Here is a 25,509-nt window from a genome sequence, read left to right on the forward strand (position 1 = left end):
TTACTTTAAAACAGCTTGACACAAAAATGGAAACATTCCAGAGAAGGTGAACCTTCCTCTTGACTCTTTTTAAAGACCACAGCCAGGAATTATTGTGGCCGATATTACTGGAAGAAAGCTTAATAAATTAATAGGATATTCTTCTGTCTATTATTTTAACATTAACAGATTTTACGATAAACTGATTAATATGTGTAGAGGCATGTCATATGAATGTGCAGCATTTTTGTCTGCTAATATCACCAGGAGTAATTTCTGGGCTCATGTGTAAAACAAAGCTGGAAATATTGTAAGAATCCATGTTACAAAAAGGATAAAGAAGCACTAGAGAAAATGGATTTTTTTTTGCAATGATGATACCAGAACTGAGAGGGAACAACACCCAGGAAAAACTGAATAGGCTGGGGCTCTTTTCTCCAGAAAAAAGATTGAGAGGTGGCCTGATCGAGGCCTTTAAAATGATGAAGGGATTCCATAGAGTAGATGTAGAGAAAAAGAAAGACTTACGTTTATATAGTGCTTTTCATGACCACCGGACATCTCAAAGTGCTTTACAGCCAATGAAGTATTTTACTTCATTGTACATTACTGTTCCAATGTGGGAAACGGTATTTCCACTTCCGGGAGAGATAGTCATTAATCAATCCAATAAGGAATTCAGGAGAAATTTTCTACTCAGTGTGTGATGAGAATGTGGGACTCGTTACCACAAGGAGTGGTTGAGGAGTAAAAACAGAAAATGCTGAAAATCTCAGCAGGTCAGATACATCTGTGGAAAGAAAAAGAGTCAACATTTCAAGTCGACGACCCTTCGTCAGAACTGCTGAATGTTCGAAAAGAACAGATCTTAAGGAGCACTGAAAGGGAGAGGGGAGGAAAGAACAAAAGGGAAGATCTGTGATAGGGGGAAGGCAGGAGAGATTAGAGAGACAAAGGGATAATGGCTCAAATTTAAATGGTAATGGCAGAAGTTAGAAAAAGGTTAGTCTTGATAGGGTGTGAATGGTGGAATAATGACCAGCTGCCATTGAAGACAAAGAGAAAGAAAAATATAAGACCGGGGGCTCAAGCTTGCTTTGAGCTTCATTGGAACAGTGCAGGAGGCTGAAGACAGAGATGTCGAGGGACAGCACCTCATCTTTTGTTTAGGCACTTTACAGCCTTCTGTACTCAATATCTAGTTCAACAATTTCAGAGCATAATCTCTGCCCATTTTTGGCTCCCTCCCACATCTTAAACACCAGCATAAACTGTTGGGCCGAATGGTCTGCTTCTGTGCTGTAAAATTCTATGCAATAGTCCTCATATAGATCCAAACAATTTGATTCCAACCAATCTTCACAGTTTCAAGAGAATATTTAATGGGTTGCTCTGTATCCTTCCATCTATTCGACATACTAAACACAGATATGTCATTATTTGTCCATTCGATGATTTGCGCAACTTTTCGCTGCATTACAAGCTCCCAATGTCGACAACAACTGTGATAGGCGGTCGCTGGGAGTGTGCGGAAACTGAAGGTTGCTTTCAGTTTCAGGGACTTCCGCGGACCCACAGCAGACTAGACTACGCAGCAGAAATTTATTCTGAAGTAACTCCTCTTGCCGCTGTTTTTTTCTCCAGTCTTTGAAGTGATTTGTCTGTCGGTGAGAGAAAGACGCGAGTCAGGAGCAACTGCGAGGTAACCTGAGGAGACAGCAGCTGACAGTCGGAGATCGCTGTGTGAGTAAATCAGAGTGAAATACGCAGAGCGCTGCAGAGCCAGCTGTTCGGTTCCAGCTGTTTATTGGAATGCAATTATTTTAAACATCGGTTGCTTTTTCACCAAAAATGATCGTTTGAGTTTTGGGTGCAACAAATTGTAGGTTTTATTTTAATTGGTGTTTTATATTTGGCAGGACAGAGGACATAAGGTGTGGAAAGAGGAAAGGACATCCGCCATTCAGCATGTACATTTTGCCCGATTATGTCCTGACAGAGACCCCAAGCCACAGGTAAACACACCTGGGGGAGTACACAACACTGGGCATTTCAACTAAAACTAGAGGGGGGGGGGGGAGGAGGGGGCGCATTTTTGTTTTGTTTAAAATCTCTGCGGGACAAATTCGGTCCCACCTCAGTTGTGGAGGTTTCCCAGGCAGAGCGATAAATTTTGCGCTGGCAAATGGTTTGCGTCTGCCGCCGCAAAATTCATCAGCTGGGCCCAGAGTTTGGACCAGGCTGTTAAGGGAGGTTTTGCACACCTCTTATAGGGTGCTAGGCCGGCTGAGTAAGAGAAAATCCCAAGCTAAACAGCTGGCCTCGGAGCACCCTAACAGATGCCTGGGGGGGAACCTGAAAAAAAGGCCAAAAACATCCCCAATACATAGCTCACGCCACTTCAACATAAATTGCAAACATTTTAAAAAACAATCACACTTACCTGAGGTCGTCATTACTCAGCTCACTGCGGCCACCACAGCTTGGAATGCCTGCTTTCACAGGCATTCCCACCAGGGCGCGATACGGAGCACTGAAGGGCGGTTGTCGCAAACACCACTGGGCTGTTGGGCGTGATGGGTTCGATTTCCTGGTCCGGCGTGGTGTAGCTGATCCTTTGGGTGTGTGTTGTGGGCTCAAAAAAAGTGGTGTCTGCTGTGGGTTGTTCAGGGCAGTCTGTGAACCGGAGCCTCCTTTTTTCCAGGTGCTTACTGCAAATTTGTCCATTGTCTAGTTTAACTACAAACACCCGACTCCCTTCTTTAGCAATCACCGTGCCCGCGATCCACTTGGGACCATGTCCATAGTTTAGTACATACACAGGGTCATTCAGATCAATTTCCCGTGACACAGTGGCACGACCATCGTTTACATTTTGTTGCTGCCGCCTGCTCTCTACCTGATCATGCAGGTTGGGGTGAACCAGCGAGAGTCTGGTTTTAAGTGTTCTTTTCATGAGTAGCTCAGCCGGGGCCATACCTGTGAGCGAGTGGGGTCTCGTGCGGTAGCTGAGCAGTACTCGGGACAGGTGGGTTTGGAGTGAGCCTTCTGTGACTCGTTTAAGACTCTATTTTGATGGTTTGTACTGCCCACTCTGCCTGCCCATTGGAGGTTGGTTTAAACAGGGCCGAGGTGACATGTTTGATCCCATTGTGGGTCATGAATTCTTTAAATTCGGCACTGGTGAAGCATGGCCCGTTGTCACGGACCAGTATGTCAGGCAGGCCATGGGTGGCAAACATGGCCCTCAGGCTTTCAATGGTGGCGGTGGCGCTGCTTCCCGACATTATTTCACATTCAATCCATTTTGAAAAAGCATCCACCACCACCAGGAACATTTTACCAAGAAACAGGCCCGCATAGTCGACATGGATCCTCGACCATGGTCTGGAGGGCCAGGACCACAAACTTAGTGGTGTCTCTCTGGGCGCGTTGCTCAACTGAGTACATATGCTGCATTGCCGTACACAGGACTCTCAGTCAGAGTTGATACCAGGCCACCACACATGGGAGCTGGCTATCGCTTTCATCACTATTATACCCGGGTGTGTGCTGTAGAGATCCGAGATGAACGTCTCCCTGCACTTTTTGGGTAGCACTACATGGTTACCCCACAACAGGCAGTCTGCCTGAATGGACAGCTTGTCCTTTCACCACTGAAGCGGCTTGATTGGCTCTTGCATTTCAACGGGGATGCTGGCCCAGCTCCCATGCAGTATACAGTTTTTTTCTTGGGACAACAGAGGATCTTGGCTAGTCAAAGCCCTAATCAGGCGGGCCGTGACAGGTGATTTATCATTTTCAAACACTTCCATGACCATCAACAAGTCTGCGGGCTTCCCCACCATCAACAAGTTTGCAGGCTGCGCCATTTCCACTCCCGTGGTGGGCAATGGTAGCCAACTGAGAGCATCCGCACAGTTCTCAGTGCCTGGCCTGTGGCGGATGGTATAGTTATACGCGGATAGCGCGAGTGCCCACCTTTGTATGCGGGCTGAGGCATTAGTATTTATTCCCTTTTTTTCAGCAAACAGGGATGTGAGGGGCTTGTGATCGGTTTCCAGCTCAAATTTGAGGCCAAACAGGTACTGATGCATTTTCTTTACCCGAACACACATGCTAATGCCTCATTCTCAATCATCCTGTAGGCCGTCTCGGCCTTAGACAAGCTCCTGGAAGCATAGGCGACAGGTTGCAACTTCCCCGCAACGTTAGCTTGTTGTAATACACATCCGTCTCCGTACATCGATGCGTCACATGCTAGCACAAGTCTTTTACACGGGTTATACAATACAAGCAGCTTGTTGGAGCATAAAATGTTTCTGGCTTTCTCAAAAGCAATTACTTCTTTTTTTCCCCAAATCCAGTTCTCACCTTTACGCAATAACACATGTAGGGGCTCTAAAAGGGTGCTTAACCCCAGTAGGAAGTTACCTAAATAGTTGAGGATTGCCAGGAACGACTACAGCTCCATGACGTTCTGTGGCCTGGGCGCGTTCCTGATAGCCTCTGTCTTGGCGTCTGTTGGCCGAATGCCGTCCGCCGCGATCTTTCTCCCCAAAAACTCCACTTCTGTTGCCATGAAGACGCATTTCGACCTCTTCAGCCGCAGCCCTACACGATCCAGTCGCTGGAGGACCTCCTCCAGGTTTTGTAGGTGCTCGGCAGTGTCCCGACCCATGACCAATATGTCATCCTGAAAGACCACCGTGTGTAGGCTCTCCATGTTTCTCTGGAAGATCACTACAGCTGACTGAATTCCAAATGGGCATCTGTTGTAGATGAACAGTCCCTTGTGCATGTTGATGCAGATGAGACCCTTCGAAAACTCCTCCAGCTCCTGCGTCATGTCGGCCGAAGTCAGGTCGAGCTTGGTGAACGTCTTGCCTCCTGCCAGCGTCGCAAATAGGTCGTCTGCCTTAGGTAGCGAGTATTGGTCCTGTAGCGAGAAACAATTAATAGTTACTTTATAATCGCCGCAAATCCTGTCCGTGCCTTCACTTTTGAGTACCAGGACAATCGGGCTGGCCCACTCGCTGAATTCCACTGGGGAGATGATGCCCTCGCATTGCAGTCTGTCCAGCTTGATTTCCGCTCTCTCCCTCATCATATGAGGTACCGCTCGCGCCTTGTGGTGAATGGGTCGTGCCTCTGGGACCAAGTGGATCCGCACCTTTGCCCCGGAAAAGTTTCCAATGCCTGACTCAAAAAGGGAAGGAAATTTGTCAAGAACCTGGGTACATGAGGCCTCATCGACATATGATAGTGCTCGGATGTCATCCCAGTTCCAGCGGATTTTGCCCAGCCAGCTCTTTCCAAGCACTGTGGGGCCATCGCCGGGGACAATCCAGAGTGGCAGTTTGTGCACCGTGCCTTCATAGGTGACCTTGACCATGGTGCTGCCCAGGACAGTGATAAGCTCTTTGGTGTACGTTCTCAGTTTCGTGTGGATGGGGATCAGGGCTGGTCTGATTGCCTTGTTGCACCACAGTCTCTCAAACATCTTTTTACTCATGATGGATTGGCTAGCGCCAGTGTCCAGTTCCATGACTACGGGTAAGCCATTCAATTTTACGTTTAGCATTATAGGTGGACATTTATTCGAAAATGTGAGCACCCCGTGTACTTCAGCATCTGCCTCTTCTCTCTGAGGCTCGAAATTGCTTTGATCCACCATGGACCAATCTTCCTCTGCCACGTGGTGGTTAGCAGGTTTTGCAGAGCTTACAGCTCGTTTGCAAGCTCGTTGGAGGTGCCCAATTGTTCCACAGCTCTTGCAAACATACCCTTTGAAGCTGCATGAATAGGCTGAATGGAAGCCTCCACAACGCCAACAAGGTGTGAATTGTCTTGCATTCATCCTTTGTTGGGGACTCTGAGTCATCTGGGTCACCTGAGACCTGCTGGCAGTTGTAGACTCGTGGGTTCTGCCCTGTACATTTCTGCTCGCAAACACAGTTCCATTGAACATTGCTAGCACTTGTGTGCTGAGAGATTTGTTTGGTGTTATCAGTGGTGGACATAAACGCCTGTGCTATCGCAATGGCCTTACTGAGGATCGGTGTCTCTACGGTCAAAAGTTTTCATAGGATGGTCTCGTGGCCAACGCCCAGTACAAAAAAGTCTCTGAGCATTTGCTCCAGGTAGCCATCAAACTCACAGTGTCCTGCAAGTCGCCTTAGCTCGGCAACGTAGCTCGCCACTTCCTGACCTTCAGATCGCTGGCACGTGTAGAACCGATACCTCGCCATCAGCACACTCTCCCTCGGGTTAAGATGCTCCCGAACCAGTGTACACAGCTCCTCATATGACTTATCTGTGGGTTTCACCGGAGCCAGAAGATTCTTCATGAGGCTGTAGGTCGGTGCCCTACAGACTGTGAGGAGGACCGCTCTCCTTTTTGTAACACATCCTTCTCCGTCCAGCTCGTTGGCTACAAAGTACTGGTCCAGCCATTCGACATAGGCTTTCCAGTCCTCACACACCGAGAACTTCTCCAGGATGCCCACAGTTTGCTGCATCTTTGCGTTGGAGTCATATTCTCTTCACCAGTTATTGTGTTCCTAACACAGATGAGGCTGCACACAGGGAGGTTAAAGTAACAGTGACCTCAGTCTTTAGTAAGACACTCCAGAGTGAGGAACAGGCCTTAGGGGACGGCTTATATACAGTGCTCCCAAGGGATGCTGGGCTCCCTTGGGACTTCAGGGGATGAGCTCCCTGGTGGTGGAACATGGGAGTGCATGTTTTACAGATACACAACACCATCAATCTCAGATTTAAAACTAACAATTGATCTACACCAATGGATCTTTCCTATCTCCGTGCCGACATACATTATTCGGTTGACCGAGGTTAGTCCGTGTTTTGATTGCATTATCTGCAGATGGGTAACTACCTTGAGTTGTCCTATCAAGATTGAAGGCGTCAGTACCCTGAGGCTGAGAGAAATTATAAAGCTTCACATACTTCCTGGGAACTACCAAATAATGGGAGAAACAGTCGAAGATTTTCTGGCCTGCTAGAATCCTTCCTGTAACCTCCGCAGTAGGCAGAAGGCTTTGGCTCAGTTGTAGCATCCCTGACACTGAATCAGAAGGCGCAGGGTTAAAATCCCATTCCAGACAGTCACAGTGAAGAGAAACTGGAGCAGCGGCTCTAAATTCTGAGTTGTCATCCAATGAGATATTTGCGTTTGGTGGCCTCTCCTCATCGTATGTATTGTGACTCACCCCGGTAGCAAATCAGCCCCAGAAGAAAATCCGGCCCTATAGAGTCATATCACTCTCTGTGTTACAATGTTTTGTTTGTCCTTATTTTATCAACAGTATTACAGCCACTGCTTTTATTATCTCTTTTGTTCTTCCATCAGCTCCAAACATGACCTCCTATATTTTCTTCCCTACTTCCTCAATGCTTTGAAATCAGAACTCATTGTACCATCTCCCATACAGCTCTTCCATTTACAGGACTTGAAAACAAAAATCATTCACCTCCCCAGTTTATCCTTCCTTCTACAACCCACAGCATCCTGAAATTCAAATTTCCCAACATCTAATTAGAACTTCCTTGCCAGTAATTGTCCTGAGGCTTCTCCCAACCTCCAGCAGAAGGTAGTCAGTAATCCTGGAGAAATGGCGTAAATTGTCATTTAAGATGTTTCTTTTATTGAAGTTACAGTGGGACATCCACGAAGCCCCATGAAAATCTTGTCATCTTTTTTCAACTTTGATAGTGTCTCTCGGTCTTAGAACTGCCATTTATTTCACAATTAATAATATAAAAGAACACATGATAGTTACACAAAATTTAAATCTTTGACAAAATAAATAATTTGAAATATGTATTTCTATTAAAGGTGAAGAACCAAAGATGAGCAAACTGTGCAATTTACCTGATGACTTAACTGAATGGACCAAAGAGCATGTGAAACACTGGGTAGTTGATCTATTGAAACTTGGTCAGGAATATGGTGACATACTGTACAATCAAGATGTCTGGGGAGCGGTATTGGTGGAACTTACTAAAGCAGACATAAATGAAATGGGTGTAAAGGCTGGACCAGCTGCTGTAATAATACATAAACGAGATGAATTCATCAAGAGCTCAAAGTTGGACACAAAACCATCAACTGTTGCCAATGATAAGCAAAAAAGTTCAGTAAGATCCCCTTCTTCAGGAGCAAATGATTCAGAATGCAAGGTGGCTGTCAGTAGTGAAACAGAGGGTCATAGTAATAAACCAGATTCCATAGAATTTACAAAGAAATCTAAACAAAAACACAATGCAAAGAATAGAAAAGGTAAAACTGAATCCGATAACTCTACCATTAGATGTCATGTAGACACAGAAACACAACCAAACTTGGCTACTACAAACTCACAGCAGACTTCTGCTACTGATGCAAAGATACAATCTGCCACAGAATCAGGAGCAAGAAAACACAAGCAGCAGTTGGAACAAAATACATCAAAAACAAGATGTGAACCATATCCATTTGACCAACATCAAGGTACAAGGTACATACAGAACTATATTCTTCCTCCTGAAACTGGGCCCTCCAATCTAATTGACCCAGTACACGAGTTTAAGCTTTTTAATGTTACAGAGAGTGCAACAGAGGAAGATATGAAGAAGAAGTTTGGCAATGAGGTTTTTAGATTCTCAGCTGCATGCATGAATAGCAGAACCAATGGTACCATCCATTTTGGGGTAGGAGATACCAGAAGTGGATATGAACATGGTGAGATTATAGGTGTGTCTGTGGATAGCACAGATAAATATGTTGACTATCTTCACAACAACTTTGTTCATTACTTTGATCAAAAAGACATTACAGATGCAAAACTGTCCATTAGACCACCTCGCTTTGTGGAAATTTTAAACCCAAATCAAACATTGTTAACAAAGTTTGTAATTGAAGTTGATATTGTACCAAGCTACAGGATTTGTAGTTCAAAATTATATCATATTTACATGATGAATCAGGTTGACAAAAGATGGATGAAGAGTAAAGAGAAACACCTGTTCATACGTGATGGAAGCAGCTCCAGAGATATTCTGGGAAATAAAAATATCACAGAAAGAGAAGCTGAATATAGAAGGTTCCTCACTGAGACAGTAGGAACCTTGGTGGAGAAACGTAAAAGTGCTGAAGAAAAACCACAAAAGCAGACAAAAAACCAAGAGGGTTATAAGCTGGCAAGGATGATTACAGGTGGCTCAGAAATGATTGACACATCCTATTACCAATGGTACATATTAGTGACAAACAAATCCCAGCCGACTCAAACTCAAAATTTTGAGTTTCTAAAGGAAATTAAATTGTTTTGTGTGCTAGAGTTTGATCCTGAGTCTGTAACCAGTGGTGTGTGTAAGTCATATCGTGAAGAGAGAGCAGCAAACCTTCACTTCCCTAGTCACTTCCAAGATAATGATACAGCAATTAATGAAAAGATTGAACAACTGAACTTGTATAAGCAAACAAGCTGGATATTTTGCAATGGAAGGTCAGACCTTGAAGATCTGATCTATGAGCCACTACTGCCGAAAATGTGGTATAAAGAACGAGCTGCAGATGTCAGGAAATTGGTTTCATTTCTGTGTCGAACAGACATCATGCCAAAAGGGAAATTTCTTGTTGTTTTTTTGCTCCTGTCTAAAGTAGATGATCCAAAAGATCCCTTTCTTGAAACTTTCTGTTCATTTTACCAAGAACTGAAAGGAACAGAGGACATAATGTGCATCTGTGAAAGTGAGCAAACATTCTTGCGATGGAAGGACCTCATGCAATGCACATGTGATTCACAGGAACTTAGGGATAGATGTGTTTCTGCCTTAAGCCTTGATGAGGTCAATGCCACTGTTCTGAAATTAAAATCAGTTACTCGATCTACAAGGCGATTCTTACCCTCAGCAACTTCAGCATCTGTTGTTCTTCAGAAAAAAGAGGAGGAGCTGTTGACTGCACTTGAAGTTTTGTGCGAAAATGAATGCGAGGGCACTGAAATAGAAAATAATCAAAATTCTTTTAAGGAATTTCAAAAATCCAAAGAGGAGCAGTTTTACAGAGGTGGCAAAGCATCATGGTGGAACTTCTACTTTTCCACAAAAGTTCCTTTTATCAAACGAGACAGTTACACCACACTTGATAGATTGATTAATGCAAAATCACCTTCTGCAATGTGTGTGAAGATTATCAATCTATTTCATCATCCAGGCTGTGGTGGGACAACATTAGCCATGCATGTTTTATGGGAGTCGAGGAAAAAGTTCAGATGTGCTGTATTGAAGAACAGTAAAGAAGACTTTTTAGAAATTGGAAGACAAGTCATTCGTCTGGTCACTTATGGAGGAAGCTCGAACACTGAATACTTACCAGTATTACTTTTGATAGATGACTTTGAAGAATTAGAAAATGTGCATGTGTTACAGAACGCAATTCAGTCTGCTGTTGCAGAAAAAAGCCTGCGATTCGAGTTGCCCCTGGTAATTATTTTAAACTGTATGAGATCCCAGGATCCAGTCAAAAGCTCAAAAGTGAGTGTTTTGGACAGTGTTGCCCTAAAACATAAACTGTCTATTAACGAGCAACGATTGTTTGAGTTAAAGCTTGAGGAAATTGAGCAACAACACTCAAAACCTGAAAACTTCTACTCTTTCATGATCATGAAGAGTAACTTTGATAAAAGATACATTGAAAATGTGGTCCATAATATTTTGAAGGACCTGGTTATTGCAAGTAAGCAAGGGCAGCTGATTTCATTTTTGGCTTTACTGAATTGGTATGTTAAAGATTCTTCAATTTCAGTTTCAAAATGTGAAGAATTCTTGGGAATAGGACAAGTGAAAACTTCATTCTGGGGTCCAGAAAAGTTTGAAGATGTGATGGGCACTTACTGCACCCTTCTTATTCGTGTAGAAGTGGAAGAATATGGAAGATACGAGGGAATTCGGATCATCCACTCATTGATTGCAAGTCGCTGCTTGGAAGAATTGAAGCATTCCTACAATCTTCCCAAGAGTAAAATTGCCTTAGATTTGCTCTGTCAAAACATGTTTCTCCAACGTAGCATTGGAAAAGAAAAACTCCTACAAGACACATGGACTTTGTTGATTACAAGACAGCGAAAAGAACATGGAGATGAAACAAATACTTTGTTCTCCCCTTTAATTGAAGCAATACAGAAGGAGGAAGGAAATGATCAAGTCATAAATGTTTTGACTGAGGCATCAAATAGGTTTGAACAAAATCCCTTCATTTCCCAGGTCCTAGCGAGACACTTCTATCTGATAGTAAAAGATTTTGATTCAGCGCTTAAATGGGCTTTAAAAGCTAGAGATCAAGCAAAAGACAATTCTTACATAACTGATACATTAGGCCAAGTTTTTAAAAGCAAGTTAAAACACAGGATGGAATGTGTTGAAATTGAGAAACAAACTGTGTTGACTTCTATTCAGTTGAGGGAGTTCCTGGATCTTGCAGAATCTGCTTCAAATGCTTTCAGAGAATCTCAGCAACTGACAGAAAAAAAAGAAGACAGAATTGAATGGCAGGAACAGAGGACAAAACGGAAATATGATGTGTATAACACTTCTGGTTATGTTGGAGACATTGAAGTTGCTCTGTATGTTATAGATATCCTCAGAATGATACCATTCTTCAGTAAAAAGGACGAAATAATGCATTTACTCTCAGGAAACATGAATCTTGGGCACATTCAAAAGACAAACCATGTTGATGAAGAGTTATGTTCAGTGGTTGAAGAATATAACCGATACCTGATTAATATCCAGATCACAATGAAAAAAGCTTTTGACTTTTTTGAAGACTATTTTGTCTATTTCAAAACAAAGAATATTGAGAAAGAAACCGCAGAATTTAAGATTCGCAGAAAAGTTTCAGAATGTTTTGGAAAATACACAGAAATATTCTGTCCGTCACAGTTTGACAGTAGGGTTGCAAAGATGAACAAACCAAAACTCAGCCTGCCACTTGAGTTGGAAGAATGCAGAAGGTTTTTAGAATTGCACAAAGCTGACCGCTTTGCTGGTTTGCTTGAGTTCCTTACGAATAATCAAGAAGCTGGAAAAAGAATGGAAGAAATTGTCAGTAAATACCAATTTATACTTCAAAATTCAACAATATTAAAGTTATTAAGACAGAAACAAAATTTTATCTTGGCCAACATTGTACTTAACTGTGTTAAACCAAAGCCCAAGAAAATTGAAACTTATGATAAACTTAGAGATCTTTTGAAAGAAGTGTTGCAAGATGTGGGGTTTGATTGTGGTCACGTTGAGCCATATTTCTTGGCTTCCCTATTATTTTGGCCAACAAAAGATAATGACGTTAATGAAGATTCCAAACTTCTTTTGAAGTGCATGACTGCAATCAAACAGTCATTTAGAGGACGATACGGGCGAATGAGTCGTTCCAAACATCCGGTTGCACATTTCTATCTCTGCAAAAAAGAAGGTTTGAACAGATTTGTTCACAAAGCAAAAATCGACCAGTACTTCAGTAAAGTGCTACACTTGAATTCCTTATGGCAATCTGGAGAAATTTGGAAAGAAAACGAAGTCAAAAAGCTTCTCCTTCGTATGAATGGTAGAACAGGGGAAGATAACAAGGTGTATGTAGAGTTTGGCACTGTTGAAAAAATCAAAATTCCTGTGCGCCCTGTATATTTGGGCAAGCTGAGAAGTGGTCTAAGCATTGAGAAAGTATCCTTTTACTTGGGATTCTCTATGGATGGACCAATAGCATATGACATAGAGAATACAAATTAACATCTACTGATGGATAACATTGGAACACAACCTTGTTCCAAAGTCTAGAGTATGCATATTTTTCAGTCTAAAAGTTACGTTATTGAGGTCTTGTATATTTATCAGATCTAATATAGCTTTAGGGAGACATTTTTCTATGTGGATTCTGATTCTGAAAACCTGTGAGACTCGCCCCCACTTCCACCACTGACCCCGCCAAAGTTCGCAGGGTCAAGTGAGATCTGAGGGAGGGGGGCGGGGTGGTATCAAGTTCCCCAGAAAAAACATATGGGAGCCAACAGCAGTCCATTAGGGGGCTGCTTCAAAAAAAATGTACTACAATTTAGTGCGCATAGATTCAGTGGTCCACACCTCAATGCTAGCCTGATCCCCACAGCCATCAGTGGCTTGTGTATAGTCTGATCAGGTGTTCCTGGGCCAACGATATTTTGTGTCTTTAAGAAGGTCTGGAGCCTGGGAAATCCAGCATTCAGAGTCCCTGCCCCAGTCAACTCCTTACATTGATGGCCTTATAACGTGCTGCTGGAGGCTCCAGCACCACAGAGCCATCCCAGCCAAGTTTCTCTGTGCACACCCACCAAAGTTAGGATGTGAGGCTGTGATTTTTCAGGGCCTATATATCAGCCCTGGTTCAGTCGGGAGTACCCTCACCCCTGAGTCAGAAGGTTGTGGATTCAAGTCCCACTCCAGAGACTTGACACAAAAATCTAGGCTGACACTCCAGTGCAGTACTAAGGGAGTGCTGCACTGGATGAGATGTTAAACACAGGCCCTGTCTGCTCTCTCAGGTGGGCATAAAAGATCTCATGGCATAATTTGGAAGAAGAGTAGGGGAGTTATCTCTGGTGTCCTAGCCAATATTTAACCCTCAATCAACATCTTAAAAAACCCAGATTATCTGGTCATTATCATATTGCTGTTTGTGGGGGCTTGCGCAAATTGCCTGCCGCATTTCCTATATTACAACAGTGACTGCACTTCAAAAGTACAGCCTTGCCTGTAAAGTGCTTCGAGACGTCCTGAGGTCGTAAAAGGTGCTATATAAATGTAAGTTTCTTTTTCACTTGCTTCAATTTGTATGACAGGTAGTGCTTAAGATATAAAATAAGTAGATGTTTATACGTAGTTGGTGTTAGCACTAGCTAGGGTGTTGGAAGATGCAGAATGCAATGTTTACTTGGCTATTATTCAATGTATCTTTCTGTATTACAATTATAAAATACTGGAAATTTGCAACAGATCAGTCAGCATTTGAAAGAGAAAGGACAGATGAGTATGTTACACGGGACTTTTCGTCACAACTTCACCAGAATCTTTGTGTATTTTCAGCATTTTTAGTTTTATTTTATATTTCATTTTTAATTCAGAATTCAGCACTTTATTCCACATGTATCATTTTATATGTCCGAGATTAGGGGAGTAATTTTCAACGTCAGCAGAATTTTCCTGATTGATTTAGGAGCCTTATCTGAAAGAATTGCAAGTGAAAGGCTGATTTTATGAGGTCAGTAATGTGATGTGAGGCATCAGATGCCTGGAGCACCAAGGCCTGCAACATAGTCACGGTGCTAAGCATCCCAAAATACAGTCGACCAGTGTATGGTGCAAACTTTGCACAAGGCTCAAGTTAGATACCTCTACCAATGCGACTGGAATACCTGAGCGGCTGCAGTCACTCAACATCCTCTAATAACTGCACCCGATAGGAAGGCTCTGAGTGTGCCTGACTTTGCAGTCAGATCACCTAGCGTAGCTTCTCTGTCAGCATTGGCTGATTCTTCCGCAATGTAAGTGCTCCTCTCTCCCAACAAAAGGACATTTTTTATTTAATGCTGGCGGTCAGATGCTTCTGGCGCCTGCAATTCTGCCCATGCAAATTTGGTGCACTCCCAACGCATCCTGTGCTACACACTGGCAGCATCCAAATTATATTTAAATGAGCTAACCTTGCAAAATGGCGTGCGCTCAGTTCATTTGGACACTGAGATAACATCAGCCCGACACTCAAGCGGAGTGCCGAATTGCCAATTTGCAGCATGGATCCCGTGTTCAAGGAGGCAATGGGCCACGACAGGTATGTCAGCCGATTTTTTGTTTATGTGCACGCCACCTCCCATTTAACTAGCGCCCCGCGAGCAGTCAGCCACCATGTACCCGCCCCCTGTAGTGTTGCTGGCATCGCTCGGCGCAGCTTCAGGGGCGATACTGAATGTTTGCTCTGGGGCAAAACAGATTGCTGTGCTCAAGCAAAAAGTCTTTTGCGCCCCGGGGGGCACTGTTGGGAGGCACAAATGACCCCAATTTCTCCCCCATAGAATGATTAAAGCACCGAAGGAGGCCATTCGGCCAGTCGAGCCTGTGCCAGCTCTCCACAAGAGCAGTTCAGCTGGTTCACCTCCCCCGCAGCCCTGCAGAGTTGGGTGAGAGAAATATATAAAAAGTGGCAGTTTTTACAGATATCTTGGATTCAAAAAACCTGTATGCTGAGCTTAGAAATATAACATGTTTGAGTCTCAAATCTATCCACGCCCCCATGCAGTTGCAAGCTGTTAAGTGTATGTTAACCACTACTGCATGTATTGTATGCTTAATAAACGATGAACACTGGCTTCAGCATCTAAGAATTTTATTGATTTGAGGAATAGATAGAACATCTAATCATAAATTTAAAAAATCCTCCAACGCTACCATGACAAATGTTATTCCCTTCCTGCTGGGCAGACCTTTCCAGGGGGTATTGACCACATGTGAGGATGACTTAATTAAGTTTTGGTCAATTCGATCCTGCTGAATAACTTTTGACGGCCAGTTACTCATCGTAGTGCACAATTCCTTTGACTTATGGTCAGCTCCACTCTCTTCTGCTCGTCCTCTTATCCTGATTGCTCCACAGTCAGATCTATTTGCAGGGCAAAGTTGTGCAGAGCATAGCAGGCAACATTACTTTTGAAGGCCTTGGCTGGGCTGTTCTGTATCATTCCCATTGATCTGTCCAAACAACAGAGCTTGTCGGAGCTAGATCACCTTCTGCAGCCACAATTCGAGCCTCGCACTAGGGCATGAACATCACTGCCGGTCACTGTCAAGGTCACCGTGGCCCTTATATTTTATGGTACAGACACTTTCCAGGCACAGAAGGTGACATCAGTGACATCTCACAGTTTACAGTCCACTGTTGTATCAGGGAGATAACCATGGCTCTCCACAACAGGAGGAACACCTACATCTCTTTTCCAATAGAGAGAGCTAGGGAAGACAAAAGAGCACTAGGCTTTGCCTGCATTGCAGGTACCCACAGGTGCAAGGTGCCAGAGTCTGCACCCACTTTGCTCCTATCATCATTCTGGCATTGTTCTAAGCAGAAAGTGATTCCATTCTCTCAACATCCTTCTAGAGGCTTTGCTTTCTCAGGTGGAGATAAAAGATCCCATGGCAGTGGATCTCAATGCGGTGTCCTGGCCAATATTTATCCCTCAACTAGCATCACTAAAACAAATTATCTGGTCATTATCACTACATTCTTATCTATCCAATCATAGCCAGAGCATCTGCACCAATGACCAATCTCCCCGACCCTGCACCATTACCTCTGGAGTCCCCCAATGATCCTCATCACTCTCTACTTCATCTACAAGTCCCCCATGGCCCTCTCCCTCATCTACAAGTTGCTTCTTGGCAGCATTATTCGAAGACATAGGCGGGTTCATGGCGGGCGAAATCAGTGGCGGGTCCTTTGCTGCTGGCTCCAGCCTGCTGTCCAAAATGATTTAATGTTGATTGGGCTTGTTAAGCCCGCCCAGCATGTTTCCCAGCCAATTGAAGGAAGCCTGGTCTGCTGACATTCAATGATGCATCATCAGCCGATTTCCTTAAACGGCCATACGCAAATTTAGTTTGGGCAGCACGGGCCAGTCCACTCTGCGATATGTGTGTCTTGGTTAACCCTTGTCTTGGTTAACCCTTGTCACTGGATCAAGACCTCGCTCTGTCAAGCCCGTGTGGTGGCTGGTGTGCAATAGCCACCACACGTTAAAAAATTCCATCTAAAGGCATCTTCCACACTTCAATATGCAGTTCGGGACCTGGAATATTAGGTCCTTCACTGAAGCACTTGTGAACTCATTGAACTCATTCCTTTTAGGCGTGGAAGCAAGTCATCCTCGATTCGAGTGACCACCTAAGAAGGAGAAGAAGAAGAAGAAATGTTCTATAGCACTGAGTTGCAGCAAACACTGAGAAGCACTGCACAGAGGTACCCAGGCTCTCCCATGACTCCCTCCATATGTTCATAGAGGGAGTCTTGGCACACAAGGATGTTCTCTTCCCTTCCCATGGGTGGAAGAGACCTCCCCTGGAGACCAACGCAGTCTGGTTGTGAATTGTACAGGAGGGCACAAGTAGGAATGCAGTCAGAAGGACTTAGCTGCAGTGCTGCAAACCTTTCAGTGATCTCAGTAGATCACGAAATGTTACTGCAAAGTCACACTCAACTTCATCCTGATGTGCCACTCATCATATTCCCACCATTCTGCCTTCCTGACAAAGAAATATAGAAAATAGGTGCACGAGTAGGCCATTCGGCTCTTCGAGCCAGCACCACTATTCAATAAGATCATGGCTGATCATTCACCTCAGTACCCCTTTCCTGCTTTCTCTCCATATCCCTTGATACCTTTAGCCGTAAGGGCCATATCTAACTCCCTCTTGAATATATCCAATGAACTGGCATCAACAACTCTCTGCGGCAGGGAATTCCAGAGGTTAACAACTCTGAATGAAGAAGTTTCTCCTCATCTCAGTCCTAAATGGCCTACCGCTTATCCTAAGACTGTGTTCCCAGATTCTGGACTTCCCCATCATCGGGAACATTCGTCCCGCACCGAACCTGTCCAGACCTGTCAGAATCTTGTAAGTTTCTGTGAGATCCCCTCTCATCCTTCTAAACTCCACTGTATAAAGGCCCAGTTGATCCAGTCTCTCCTCATATGTCAGTCCCGCCATCCCAGGAATCAGTCTGGTGAACCTTCGCTGCACTCCCTCAATAGCAAGAACATCCTTCCTCAGATTAGGAGACCAAAACTGAACACAATATTCCAAGTGAGGCCTCACCAAGGCCCTGTACAACTGCAGTAAGACCTCCCTGCTCCTATACACAAATCCCCTAGCTATGAAGGACAACATACCATTTGCCTTCTTCACCGCCTGCTGTACCTGCATGCCAACTTTCAATGACTGATGAACCATGACACCCAGGTCTCGTTGCACCTCTCTCTTTCTCAATCTGCAGCCATTCAGATAATATTCTGCCTTCGTGTTTTTGCCCCCAAAGTGGATAACCTCACACTTATCCACATTATACTGCATCTGCCATGCATTTGCCCACGCAGCAAACCTGTCTAAGTCACTCTGCAGCCTTTTAGCGTCCTCACAGCTCACACCGCCACCCAGCTTAGTGTCATCTGCAAACTTGGAGATATTACACTCAATACCTTCATAAAAATCGTTAATGTATATTGTAAAGAGCTGGGGTCACAGCACTGAGCCCTGTGACACTCCACTAGTCACTGCCTGCCATTCTGAAAAGGACCCGTTTATCCCGACTCTCTGCTTCTTGTCTGCCAACCAGTTCTCTATCCACATCACTACATTACCCCCAATGCCATGTGCTTTGATTTTGCATGCCAATCTCTTGTGTGGGACCTTGTCAAAAGCCTTTTGAAAGTCCAAATATACCACATCCACTGTTTCTCCCTTGTCCACTCTACTAGTTACATCCTCAAAAAATTCCAGAAGATTTGTCAAGCATAATTTCCCTTTCATAAATCCATGCTGACTTGGACCGATCCTGTCACTGCTTTCCAAATGCGCTGCTATTTCATCTTTAATAATTGATTCCAACATTTTCCACACTACTGATGTCAGGCTAACCGGTCTATAATTACCCATTTTCTCTCTCCTTTTTAAAAAAGTGGTGTTACATTAGCTACCCTCCAGTCCATAGGAACTGATCCAGAGTCGATAGACTGTTGGAAAATGATCACCAATGCATCCACTATTTCTAAGGCCACTTCCTTAAGTACTCTGGGATGCAGACTCTCAGGCCCTGGGGATTTATCGGCCTTCAATCCCATCAATTTCCCCAACACAATTTCCCGCTTTATAAGGATATCCTTTAGTTCCTCCTTCTCACTAGACCCTCGGTCCCCTAGTATTTCCAGAAGGTTATTTCTGTCTTCCTTCGTGAAAACAGAACCAAAGTATTTGTTTAACTGGTCCGCCATTTCTTTGTTCCCCATTATAAATTCACCTGAATCTGACTGAAAGGGACCTACGTTTGTTTTCACTAATCTTTTTCTCTTCACATATCTATAGAAGCTTTTGCAGTCAGTTTTTATGTTCCCAGAAAGCTTCCTCTCATACTCTATTTTCCCCCTCCTAATTAAACCCTTTGTCCTCCTCTGCTGCATTACAAAATTCTCTCAGTCCTCAGGTTTGCTGTTTATTCTGGCTAATTTATATGCCTCTTCCTTGGATTTAACACTATCCTTAATTTCTCTTGTTAGCCACAGTTGAGCCAACTTCCCCATTTTATTTTTAGGCCAGACAAGGATGTACAATTGTTGAAGTTCATCCATGTGATCTTTAAATGTTTGCCATTGCCTATCCACCGTCAACCCTTTAAGTATCACTTGCCAGTCTGTTCTAGCCAATTTACATTTCATACCATCAAAGTTACTTTTCCCCAAGTTCAGGACCCTAGTCTCTGAATTAACTTTGTCACTCTCCATCTTAATAAAGAATTCTACCATATTATGGTCACTTTTCCCCAAGGGGCCTCGCACAACAAGATTGTTAATTAGTCCTTTCTCATTACACATCACCCAGTCTAGGATGGCCAGCCCTTTAGTTGATTCCTCAACATATTGGTCTAGAAAACCATCCTTAATACACTCCAGGAAATCCTCCTCTACCGCATTGCTCCCAGTTTAGTTAGCCCAGTCAATATGTAGATTAAAGTCGCCCGTGATAACTGCTGTACCTTTATTACACACATCCCTAATTTCTTGTTTGATGCTGTCCCGAACCTCATTACTACAGTTTGGTGGTCTGTACACAACTCCCACTTGCGTTTTCTACCCTTTGGTATTTCGTAGCTCCACCCATACAGATTCCACATCATCCAAGCTAATGTCCTTTCTTACTGTTGCATTAATTTCCTCTGTAACCAGCAACGCCGCCCCACCTCCTTTTCCTTTCTGTCTATCCTTCCGAAATGTTGAATACCCCTGGATGTTGAGTTCCCAGCCTTGGTCACCCTGGAGCCATATCTCCCTGATGCCAATTACATTATATCTGTTAACTGCTATCTGCGCAGTTAATTTGTCCACCTTATTCCAAATATTCGCATTGAGGCACAGAGCCTTCAGGCTTGTCTTTTTAACACCCTTTGCCCCTTTAAGATTTTGCTGTAATATGGCTTTTTGCTTTTTGCCTTGGGTTTCTCTGCCCTCCACTTTTACTTTTCTTTTTTCTATCTTTTGCTTCTGCCTCCATTCTACTTCCCTCTGTCTCCCTGCATAGGTTCCCATTCCCCTGCCATATTAGTTCAACCTCTCCCCAACAGCACTAGCAAACACTCCCCCTAGGACATTGGTTCCAGTCCTGCCCAGGTGCAGACCGTCCGGTTTGTACTGGTCCCACCTTCCCCAGAACCGGTTCCAATGTCCCAGGAATTTGAATCCCTCCCTTCTGCACCACTCCTCAAGCCATGTATTCATCTGAGCTATCCTACGATTCCTACTCTGACTCGCACATGGCACTGGTAGCAATCCTGAGATTACTACTTTTGAGGTCCTACTTTTTAATTTAGCTCCTATTTGCCTAAATTTGTCTTGTCGGACCTCATCCCATTTTTTACCTATATCGTTGGTACTTATATGCACCACAACAACTAGCTGTTTACCTTCCCCCTTCAAAATGTCCGGCACCCACTTTGAGACATCCTTGACCCTTGCACCAGGGAGGCAACACACCATCCTGGAGTCTCGGTTGTGGCTGCAGAAACGTCTATCTATTCCCCTTACAATAGAATCCCCTATCACTATAGCTTTGCCACTCTTTTTCCTGCCCTCCTGTGCAGCAGAGCCACCCACAGTGCCATGAGCTTCCTACATAGTACAGGAGGAGCATAACACGTGTCCGAGCTCTCCTGACATGACTTAACCCCTAGATTAACTTAATTTGGCAACAATAATGCTAAAGGTTACTTACCGATAAAGAAAAGAAAAAGAAAAAACTACTCACCAATCACCAGCCAATCAGTTACCCCCTTGGCTGTGACATCACCTTTCGATTTCTTTCTACTTTTTTGCCTTCTCTCCCTGCTACAGTTGCACCAGCTGGCCTTTATAGGCCACTCCAACGTCCCCAAACTCTTGTCTCTCCAACTGCCACCGCCTCTCGACTGCCGCTGGGTCTTTATAGGCCACTCCGACATCCCCAAACCTCTTGCTGTAACGTCACACTTCGTTTTCTTTTCTTCCCAGGTCGGGGAGTCAGCACTGGAGGGGAAAACAAGACAAAGCAAAACCTCCCACTCCCACTTGCCCGAACTCTCCCACTTACCAAACTCTTACCTTTGCTCTCTGACCTGCCGCTGCACTCCAAGCAAGACTGCACCAAACCCCCTCTTTTTATACTGTTCCTAGCTGACTCACCACTAGCCTGTTTAGGGAACCAGTTTTTACTAGCTGTCCAATTAACCCTATGTAAGGGTTGCACACTTTTACAGAAGGCACAGGAAAAGGCCACAAACTAAAAATGATTTAATACAAACTTTTGGGATTGACTGGACAAAGGGAGAAAAGGCGCCCTTTAAAATTAAAAGCAATCTCTGCGGTCAAGAGCTAGACCTGATTATGCATCAAAACAAAGGGATTGAAAAAATCTAAACCAGGAACCCCTGAACTGATTGGTTGGAGGGGGCAAACAATTCTCTCCAGAGACTACAAGTCTGCACAAAACCAGGACAACATAGGATCCCACAAAGTGTGCACTTTTGGAGAACGGGGCACTTAAGATAAGGAGTTATCTTTTGCCCTGCAGACTCAGTGTGAAAATTGTGGATATCCAGGCCCATCATTGCAATCAGTCAAACGGATCACCACAAACAACGAATCGATCCAGACACATTAACGAAAACCTCAGCTCAGTGGGCGTTTTATTCATAAAATAGATATATATATACACGAGCTGGAAGCAGCTCGGGGCGAATGAAAAGGAATGGAATGAACATGGAAGAAATGGAAGAGAAGAGAACGACCAGAAGAGGGAAAATTGAAGAGGAACAACCGGTCATGGAACCAACGACCATGAACCTACAATCTACGGTTACAGCAACTAACTGGACAGGTAATTGTATGTCTTCGGTCAATTCTCTCAGAAGTCTTGTTCTGTCATTTTTAGTTAGTTTTTGCATAATAAAACTGACAGCTGGATTAAGCCTAAACTTTGCATCACGTGTAGTGCTTTCCTGTAATTCCCGAGGTCTACAAATCAAGATAGAGTGTAAAACGAAAACCCTACACCTACATATCCTTATACCAACTTACCTTGCACCTCCACCCATCCCTCTACATTATTACTTCCTGTTATGTATGAAATAAAGGTACAAACTGAGTACTGTTTAACTAAACAAGGTACAACCTTGGCTCTGGCTTTATTACAGCCCAAAATGCCTGATTCACAAAATGGCTGGTCTTTTATATCAGAGCAGCACCATGTGCATGCTGCTCAGTGGCCTCCAACAATGACACCATCTGGTGGCTACAAATAGCATGTGCATACATGACAATACCCTCCTCTGAGATCTTATCACAGTCTTTCACAGGTTGAGATGGCCCTGTGCTTTACGCTCCCGGGTTGACCGTCTCAGTTGGATTCCGGCCTTGGGTGAATGTGTAGAGTCTGTTGTGGCTGGTGACTGGATGGCTGATTTGTTGGGGGTGGCAGTGGCCATGTCAGGAATTGTAATTCCATTTTCATTGAACAAGTCCGTGATCAGAATTCCGAGTTCACTAATGACCCTTGAGTCCACTGAAGGCTGCTGGTAGGTTGGTTGGTCGTCGACGGTTTCTTCGTCTGACTGCTCTGGTTCGTCTGTGTGCCTCAGCTTTGTTTGATCCATGTGTTTCCTGCAAGTTTGCCGATTCTTGAGCTTAATAACAAATACTCTGTTGCCCTCCTTGGCCATGACCGTACCAACGATTCATTTGGGACCCTGACCATAATTTAACACATATACAGGATCATTAACAGAAATCTTGCATGACACAGTTGCGTGATCGTGGTGCCCTTGTTGACTCTGTCTTCTGTATTCAACATGATTACTTAAATCCGGGTGTACAAGAGATAACTTGGTCTTAAGACCTCTTTTCATCATGAGTTCAGCAGGCGAGACCCCTGTGAGTGTGTGGGGTCTTGTCCTGTAACTCAGCAGTATGCAAGACAAGCAGGTCGGCAGTGACCCTTGGGTTACTCTCCTCATGCTTTGCTTGATAATTTGTACTGCACGTTATGCTTGCCCATTGGACGCAGGCTTGAACGGTGCTGACCTTACATGTTTTATGCTGTTAAGTTTTACAAACTCCTAAAACTCCTGACTGGTGAAGCACGACCCATTGTCGCTCACCACTATGTCAGGCAGACCATGTGTCGCGAACATGACATTGAGATTCTCTATGGTTGCCGTGGACATACTGGATGACATGATTATGCATTCTGTCCACTTCGAATAAGCATCCACCACAACTAAAAACATCTTGCCCAGGAAGGGACCTGTAAAATCTACATGGATGCTGGACCAAGGTTTGGATGGCCATGACCACAGACTCAGCGACAATTCCGCTGGTGCTTTGCTGAGCTGCATGCAGGTGTTGCACTGATGCATTCATGCTTCCAGCTCAGAATCAATTCCTGGCCACCATACATGGGACCTGGCGATGGCCTTCATCATCACTATACCAGGATCTGTGCTGTGTAACTCACGCACAAACTTCTCTCTCCCTTTCTTTGGCATTACAACTCGATTGCCCCACATTATGCAATCTGCTTGAATAGACAGTTCATCCTTGCGAGGAACGTACGGTTTGGCCTCCTCACACATTTGCTTAGGTATGGCAGACCAATCCCCTTTGAGGATGCAGCCCTTTACCACCGATAATATCGGGTCCTGGCTGGTCCAGGTCTTAACTTGTTGAGCTGTGACAGGAGTACCTTCACTCTCAAAAGCATTCATGATTAACATTAAATCTGCTGGTTGTGGCGTTTCCACCTTCGGTGTGGGCAACGGCAACCGGCTCAAAGTATTGGCACAATTCTCTGTGCCAGGTCTGTGGTGAATGACATAATCATAGGCAGATAATGTCAGCGCCCACCTTGGCATGTGGGATGAAGCGTTGATATTGATACCTTTGCTCTCGGAAAACAACAAAATGAGCATCTTGTGATCGGTCTCTAGTTCAAACCTCAGACCGAACAGGTATTGATGCATCTTTTTAACACTGTACACACACGCTAAAGCTTCTTTTTCTACAATGCTGTAGGCTCTTTCTGCTTTAGACAAACTTTTGGATGCATATGCGACAGGTTGAAGTTTCCCCGACTCATTGGCTTGTTGTAACACGCAACCAATTCCATATGACGATCTGTCACAGGCCAAAACTAAACATTTACATGGGTCATAATGTACCAGCAGCTTGTTCGAGCAAAGCAGATCGGTGGCTTTCTTGAAAGCTCTGTCTTGCAATGCGCCCCACAACACAATGTTGCCTTTTCTCAATAGCATGTGCAGTGGTTCAAGTAAGGTGCTCAATTTAGGTAGCAAGTTACCAAAGTAGTTGAGTAGACCCAGGAACAAATGCAGCTCCATCACGTTCTGTGGCTTGGGTGCATTCTTGATGGCTTTGGTTTTCACGTCAGTAGGCCTGATGCCGTCAGCAGCGATTTTCCTCCCGAAAAATTCAACCTCCGGTGCCATGAAGACGCACTTCGAGCGTTTAAGTCTGAGTCCCATTCTGTCCAAACGCAGTAGAACCTCTTCCAGGTTGTTCAGATGTTCCTTGGAGTCATGACCAGTGATCAGGATCATGACAGTTCTGGGAATGGACTTCAGTAGACGTTCCATATTCCTCTGGAATATTGCTGCCACCGAGCGAATTCCAAATGGGCACCTGTGGTAAATAAACAGTCCTTTGTGCGCGTTAATACACATACATCCCTTTGATGTCTCGACCAACTCCTGCATCATATAGGCTGACGTCAAGTCCAGTTTTGTGAACAACTTCCCTCCAGCTAGCATCGCAAACAAGTCCTCAGCCTTCAGTAACGAGTACTGATCTTGTTTCGAAACCTTGTTGATCGGAGCCTTATAGACTCCACAGATTCTGACTGTGCCATCACTTTTCAGCACAGGAACAATGGGGCTGGCCCATTCATTAAATTCGACCGGTGATATGATCCCTTCATGCTCGAGTCTGTCCAGTTCAATTTCGACCTTCTCCCTCATGCCGAGCATTGTGATGGACGGGTCTTGCATCTGAGTTCACGTGGATCTGCACCTTGGCTCCCGTGACATTGTCGATACCCGGTTCGAACAGCGAGGGGAACTTGCTCAATACTTGGACACATGTATCTTCCTCCGATGACAACACCTTTATGTTGTTCCAGTCGCATCTGATT

General features: G+C 44.3%; 1 protein-coding gene across 4 annotated transcripts in view; it reads left to right on the plus strand.

Annotated features, from left to right (window-relative positions):
* Nucleotides 1-25,509, plus strand: part of LOC139264437 (sterile alpha motif domain-containing protein 9-like) — a 36,012-nt gene that overhangs the window by 4,022 nt on the left and 6,481 nt on the right. For 2 of the 4 annotated variants that reach the window (XM_070880914.1, XM_070880913.1), the window contains exons 3-5: nucleotides 1,624-1,722; nucleotides 1,904-1,994; nucleotides 7,838-15,378. In XM_070880914.1, coding sequence (XP_070737015.1) covers nucleotides 7,852-12,771 — 4,920 coding nt within the window. In that variant the 5' untranslated portion in view covers nucleotides 1,624-1,722; nucleotides 1,904-1,994; nucleotides 7,838-7,851 and the 3' untranslated portion in view covers nucleotides 12,772-15,378. Of the gene's footprint in view, nucleotides 1-1,623; nucleotides 1,723-1,898; nucleotides 1,995-7,837; nucleotides 15,379-25,509 lie in introns of those variants that run through there. The other 2 variants (XR_011593345.1, XM_070880915.1) reach the window with 2 other exon arrangements.

This window comes from Pristiophorus japonicus, chromosome 5 (assembly GCF_044704955.1).
Source record: "Pristiophorus japonicus isolate sPriJap1 chromosome 5, sPriJap1.hap1, whole genome shotgun sequence".
NCBI classification, from domain to species: Eukaryota; Metazoa; Chordata; class Chondrichthyes; family Pristiophoridae; genus Pristiophorus; species Pristiophorus japonicus.